A 6,540-nucleotide genomic window follows, 5' to 3' on the forward strand; every position below is an offset into this window, starting at 1 on the left:
GGCCCTATCCGCAGCCCACCCCCACCCCCCGCTCCTCCTCTGGAGCTGTAGAGAACCTGGCAGATTCCACATTTCTCCTCCCCCAACCAAGCTCTGGAAGCTTGGATTATCCCACTTTCAGAGAGCAGAATCCCGACAGCATGGAGACCGTTCCTTCGGCTCCTCGGATACTGCCTGATCTGCTGTGCTTCTCCAGCGCCCACGCTCTAATCTTGACTCTGAAGAGTAACGGGTCCCTGGCGCCATGAGATGGTGGTGGTGCCAACATCGACTTATGGCTGGTCTTGGAAATAAAGAAGCCCAGGGTTGCGTGAGGACAATGTCTCTTTATTGATGAAGCTCTATTCAGTTGAAAACTCTTTTAAATTTGTACCAAAATAAATAAAGTCAGTTCTTCCTACTGCGCGGCCGCAAGAGGTGGGTCATCAAGAGAAAGCTCTTCCATGGAGAGGTGAGGGAAACGGTGTCGTCTTTGATTTTGGCACAGGCTGAAAGTGTAATGCCTTCTCGCAAATTGCTTCAAATCTTGGGCAGAACTCATGGGGGGGAAGAGAGAGGGGGAGCAAGGAGCGTNTGTGATGAGGGGAGGGGGGGGGGGGGAAAGGGGGGAGCTAAAATCGGAACGTGATCCAGCCATCGACCAGGAGTTTAGCCCACGGCTAGTTCAGAAATAGAAAAATTCCTTATTCACAAAATGTACAAACCACACGTTTTTTTTTTGTTACTGCTCAGTTCAACTAAACGATACACTTGAAAAGGAGAGTGGGTGAAACGTCAAGCACGCTGGTGGGCTGGGTTGTTTTTGTCCCCCTTTCCGCTACTTCGTGGTTCCCGTGTCGAACAGAGTTTTTTTTTTGCCCTATCCGAAATTAAAATGCTGCAGATACAAGCCTCTCACAAAGTCGTAGGAGTTACATCTCAGTAGGCATGCATGGCCTAGTCCCGGGGAGCGAGGACGGAAGATGGACGCTCGGGGGGGGTGATCGAAGCGAGTCCGGAGACGGGGCCTCCTAGTTGTCAAGGCCGCGGAAGGCCTGCAGGTTGAAGCTGGTCTCCAGGAATCGCTTCAGCTCCTGCAGGTGGGTGTTCTTGTTGCCCGTCGCTGGGGCAGAGGCTGGCTCACGCCCGACGTACCTGCAGAGGCAGAGAAGACAGACCGAACCCCGGCCCTGTCAGCGGACGCACGGCTCGAGCAGACTCAACCCGCGCAGCCTGCCTGGCGCTGCCCGCTGTTGGCTTTTAAACCCGCATCCACCACCACCTCCCCCCACCGTGGACGTACGCAATCCCATTTAAAAGGAGTTCTTTCCCTCTTCCCTGACCCGCCATCGACGGTGCACAGGACAGATCGTCACGGCGCTGTCCGTGGAATCTTGCTGTGCGCAAACAGGAGTCCCGACGGTGACTGCACCGAAGGGTTATCACTGGCTGATCGTTTGGATTAACACAGGGGAAATGCAGAGCTGATGCAGCCACGATGAACCGGGCAGCCTCCCCCCTGCGCCGTAACAATTCTGAGCACACGGCGGCCATGCGAGGTGCTACATCAACGCAAACCTCGTGTTTTTTTTTACTTGGACCCCATAGTCATCCCCCCACCCATTGGAAGTTACTTTTCGGTTCTACCTCATCCATCGTGCTGCAACCCCCGTTCCGTGACCCCCCCCTCCTCATTGGGGCACAGGCTAATGGCACCAAAACGACCCACCGAACGTGGCATTAAATTCGCACCCTGGGTTGGCGGAGTGGCCGACGGGAAAACGCAGCACGACAACAGATGGGCTGAGAGAGTTCCTTCACCGAGCGTACCAGGACACACGAGAGACCCCCTCCACACAACAGCCCTCGCCCTTACGCCTTTGCAGGTAGCCTTATTCCAACTGTGCTCCTCTGGCCGTCGACAGGGACGTGTCAAGGCAAACAGGACACTGTCCCATCTGACCCGGGCTGGGTGCTTTCAGAGGCGGCTGTGGGCTCGAAGGGGGCAAGATTGGACAACTTAAGAGGCAGATGCGTGCACACAAAGGGTGATACAATATCTGGAACTCACGCAAACACCAGTGGCCGGTCAATTCAACTGTGTGCGGTTTTAGCCTTCGATACTGAAGGTGGTAAAACGCACTCACTTTGGAAGCCCCTCGAGTCCCTTTTAAATCTTTCCCTTCCCACCATAAACCTATGCCCCCCCTTGTTCTGAAGTCACCTACCCTGGGAAAAAGACCTTGTCTATTTATCCTATCCATGCCCCCTCATGATTTTGTAAACCTCTATAAGGTCACCCCTCAGCCTCCACGCTCCAGGGGAAACAGCCCCAGCCTATTCAGCCTCTCCCTGTAGCTCAAACCCTCCAACCCTGGCAACATCCTTGTAAATCTTTTCTGAACCCTTTCAAGTTTCACAACATCTTTCTAATAGGAAGGAGACCAGAATTGCACGCAATATTCCAACAGTGGCCTAACCAATGTCCTGTACAGCTGCAACATGGCCTCCCAACTCCTGTACTCAATACTCTGACCAATAAAGGAAAGCATACCAAACGCCTTCTTCACTATCCTATCTACCTGTGACTCCACTTTCAAGGAGCTATGAACCTGCACTCCAAGGTCTCTTTGTTCAGCAACACTCCCCAGGACCTTACTGTTAAGTCCTGCCCAGATTAGCAGTATACCTCACATTGACCTAAATTAAACTTTTAGAAGTGCAAATGCCACAGCCTCAGTTCCAAACAGGAGTCGCACGCATCACCTCAGGCCAGAGGCCTTGCCCCGGCACTCACTCCGAGTTGGCACAGCGGGGGGGAGAAGGAGAGGAGGTGCCAGCAGCCTGTGACCAGCCTCTACTCACCAGACTGGGCGCTCTCGGCGGGTGGTGGCACGGATGCGCGGCTTCACGTATTCATAGTAGCCCTGGTTCTTGTGCTCCTCCTGGCACCAGAGCAGCTCAGCGTTGGCGTACTTCTTGGCCTCTTCCTCCACCACGTCGAATGGGAAAGGAGAGAGCTGGAGAGGAAGACAACATGGGTGGAGTGAGAGAGCAACTTCCAAGGTTATTGTCGGGGGGGTGTGCAAGATCCCTTCTATACACCCTCCAAACCCAGGAGCTGGCTTCCGACGCAGACTTAATTCGGGAAGTTGTGGCATCGGGGTAAGACCACCCAGGCTGATGTGGCAAAAAGGGGGGGGGGGTAGAGGTTCAACTGCCACACTGTGGTATTTCATTTTGATCGATAAATATGGAGCCACGCTCAGCACTGGGGACCAAGAAATGTGGCACACTTGCCCTTCAGGGGAGTAAATCTGCCATCCTGACCCAGTCACGTGACCGCCAAACCCACAGCAAGAAGTGGACAATTCTCGATTCCCACCCCGCCACCAAAATGGCTCGAGCATGACATAGAAGAATCATAGAATCTCGACAGTGTGGAAACAGGCCCTTCGGCCCATCAGGTCCACACCGACCCACAGAAGGGTATCCCACTCAGACCCATTTCCCTATGTTTACCTGGCTACTGCACCTATCACTATGGATCAATTTAACACGGCCAATCCACCCTAACCTGCACATCCCTGGGCACTATGGGTAATTTAGCATGGACAATCCACCTTTACCTGCACATCCCTGGGCACTATGGGTAATTTAGCATGGACAATCCACCCTAACCTGTACATCCCTGGGCACTATGGGTAATTTAGCATGGACAATCCACCTTTACCTGCACATCCCTGAGCACTATGGGTAATTTAGCATGGCCAATCCACCTTTACCTGCACATCCCTGAGCACTATGGGTAATTTAGCATGGCCAATCCACCCTAACCTGCACATCCCTGAACACTATGGGTAATTTAACACAGCCAATCCACCCTAACCTGCACACCCCTGGGCACTATGGGTAATTTAGCACAGCCAATCCACCCCAACTTGCACATCCCTGGGCACTATGGGTAATTTAGCGTGGCCAATCCACCTTAACCTGCACACCTTTGTCTGCGTGGGTTTCCTCCCACAGACCAATGTCCAAACTCGACACAAGCAGTCACCCGAGGCTGGAATCGAACCGGGGTCCTTGGTGCTGTGAGATAGCAGTGCTGGCCTTGCCCAGCAGTACCCACGGAAGAACGGATTCGTTATTAACAAAAAAAAAAGACAGGCTCTTGTTAAAAAAAAATTAAGGAGGAAGGAATTTCGTTTGAGACTGACAGCAAACCAGTTTCAGCATTCTCCCTGGAGTGCTGAATTGCCAAGTGAAAGGTCTGTCCTGGGGAATGCTGTAGCCTGCGGGTGTGTGAGAGAGAGGAGTCACTCTGCCTGGACTGCAGAGTGCAAGGTCGACTCATATCTCCGCACTTACATCTGACATGGACGGTGACAGCAGGGGGCTTTTTAACACAGAGGCAGGGCAACGATACTGAAGCCTCAGCCTGGAGCTCCCCTTTCCGGGACAGCTCACTGGCCTCTCCCTCACCCACCCGGGACAGGAGCCACAATTGGGCGATGGAGGCGCGGGAGGCAGAGCTCAGGGGAAGTTCTGACCGGCTCACCTGCTCCAGCCTGGTGATGGCAACCTCAGCTTCCAGGCTCCTGCTCTTACGTTCCTTTGCCAACTCGTAATATACTTTACCAGTACAAAACAGCAGCCTTTTAACCTCTTCTGGTTTCTGAGCAGCCGGCCCATCCTCCACGATTCCGCGCAGGAATTCCGTACCTAGAGGAGAACGAGAGAGACGGACAGACAGGGTGTGCAGGATATTTACACATCCCCACAATCGATCTGCTTTCCATCCCCCTACTCAATCCCTTGGCAATTTACAACACCTCCCAGAATCCTGTGTGCTTCAGCACGATCACCTCTCAATGATAACTAGTCTTTGCGTGTGAACGCCTGTTACTTCTAGTAACATTAGGAGCTCAACAGATTACAGAGGAACCTCGATTATCCGAATTTCGGATTATTCTGAACAAGATCGCAAGCTCCCGATGCACGGCTAAACTACTGAGGTGACAATAAATTCAATTCAATTATCCGGCATTCGATTAACCAACCGAAATACGCCCCAGATAATCGAGGTTCCTCTGTATCTTGAGCTGCTACTTGCACGATCATTCAGTAGGCTGTCCAAGGCTAATGTGGTAATGCAAGCCCTGTCCAATGCCGCTCCCCCCCCCACGGAACTATTTCCTGGAGGAGGAGAACTACAGGGATATCAAGCGTCCGCCAGGGGACATCATGTTTCTGCTGGTGCAGAGATTCGGCGAGTTGATGAGGAAGCTGCGGAATCCCCGGAACTTCAAGGCTCACGTCTCTCCCCACGAGATGTTACAGGCGGTGGTGCTGTGCAGCAAGAAACGGTTCCAGATCACCAAGCAAGGTGAGCCAGTGAGCCCCTGGGGGCTCCCTAACCTTGACCAGCGCCGGTTGGGAATTTACAGATAGGCGAAGCTTTGCGTTAATGTTGTAAAGTTGAAGGTGTGTTACTGTAACCTTTGAGAGAGTGAATGTTGTCTTGCACTGAGAACTGACAAGTGCCTGTGAACATGATTAGCTAGCAGTCACAGAGTATACTGGACAATTGAAAATATGTAGCGTTTGGCTGTGAAATGGATACCTGAGTTTTGGTTGCTGTTTTGACAACCGTTCAAATGTACCCAGTCAGTCTAAATTATGCCCCATGATACTAACACCCAATCGAGTTTGAACTTGCTGTTTTTGCCAATATGAGACGATCTGATATTTGGGGTACAAAGAAGCAGACATGTTGAAAGTTAGACAGACAGTAACTGCCATCGAGAGAGAGACTGCCATTCAAAGCACTCTCTACCAAAAGTATCTTTTTTATATGAAACATCTTCACAGTAAAAGACAGGAGATGACGCAGGGAAATCTTCAGTTACAGGAAGACAGACACCGACCACAACAGCCGCTGTGTGGTTTTGGAATTAAGTTGATATAATTTTAATAAGTGTTTTATTGTAACAGTATATTGTTGGAGAGTTAAAGGCAGATAATAAGTAGTTAAGAGAAAGGGGGCTTAGAGTTGTAAATGGTTGTTGTTTAATGCTCACTTTTAGAGTTAAAGAATAAATTTATATTTTTTAAACTAGGACAGGATGTACATGTATTTGGAAAGATAAGGACTGATTCTGGATAGTCAACATGGCTTTGTGCATGGGAAATTATGTCTCATGAACTTGAGTTTTTTTGAAGAAGTAACAAAGATGATTGATGAGGGCAGAGCGGTGAATGTGATCTACATGGACTTCAGTAAGGCGTTCAACAAGGTTCCCCATGGGAGACTGGTTAGCAAGGTTAGATCTCATGGGATACAGGGAGAACTGGCCATTTGGATACAGAACTGGCTCAAAGGTAGAAGACAGAGGATGGTGGTGGAGGGTTGTTTTTCAGACTGGAGGCCTGTGACCAGTGGAGTACCACAAGGATCGGTGCTGGGCCCTCTACTTTTTGTCATTTACATAAATGATTTGGATGTGAGCATAAGTGCAGATGACACCATAATTGGAGGTGTAGTGGATAGCGAAGAGG

General features: G+C 50.9%; 1 protein-coding gene across 1 annotated transcript in view; it reads right to left on the bottom strand.

The window, feature by feature from the left end:
• Positions 1 to 306: 306 nt before the first annotated feature.
• Positions 307 to 6,540, bottom strand: part of LOC122543199 (2-oxoglutarate dehydrogenase, mitochondrial-like) — a 6,840-nt gene continuing 606 nt past the window's right edge. Inside the window, exons 2-4 of the mRNA XM_043681646.1 lie at positions 4,541 to 4,704; positions 2,845 to 2,999; positions 307 to 1,134 (exon numbers count right to left, since the gene is read on the bottom strand). Coding sequence (XP_043537581.1) covers positions 1,011 to 1,134; positions 2,845 to 2,999; positions 4,541 to 4,704 — 443 coding nt within the window. The 3' untranslated portion in view covers positions 307 to 1,010. The remainder of the gene's footprint in view (positions 1,135 to 2,844; positions 3,000 to 4,540; positions 4,705 to 6,540) is intronic.

The sequence above is a fragment of the Chiloscyllium plagiosum genome, chromosome 42 (genome assembly GCF_004010195.1).
Source record: "Chiloscyllium plagiosum isolate BGI_BamShark_2017 chromosome 42, ASM401019v2, whole genome shotgun sequence".
NCBI classification, from domain to species: domain Eukaryota; kingdom Metazoa; phylum Chordata; class Chondrichthyes; order Orectolobiformes; family Hemiscylliidae; genus Chiloscyllium; species Chiloscyllium plagiosum.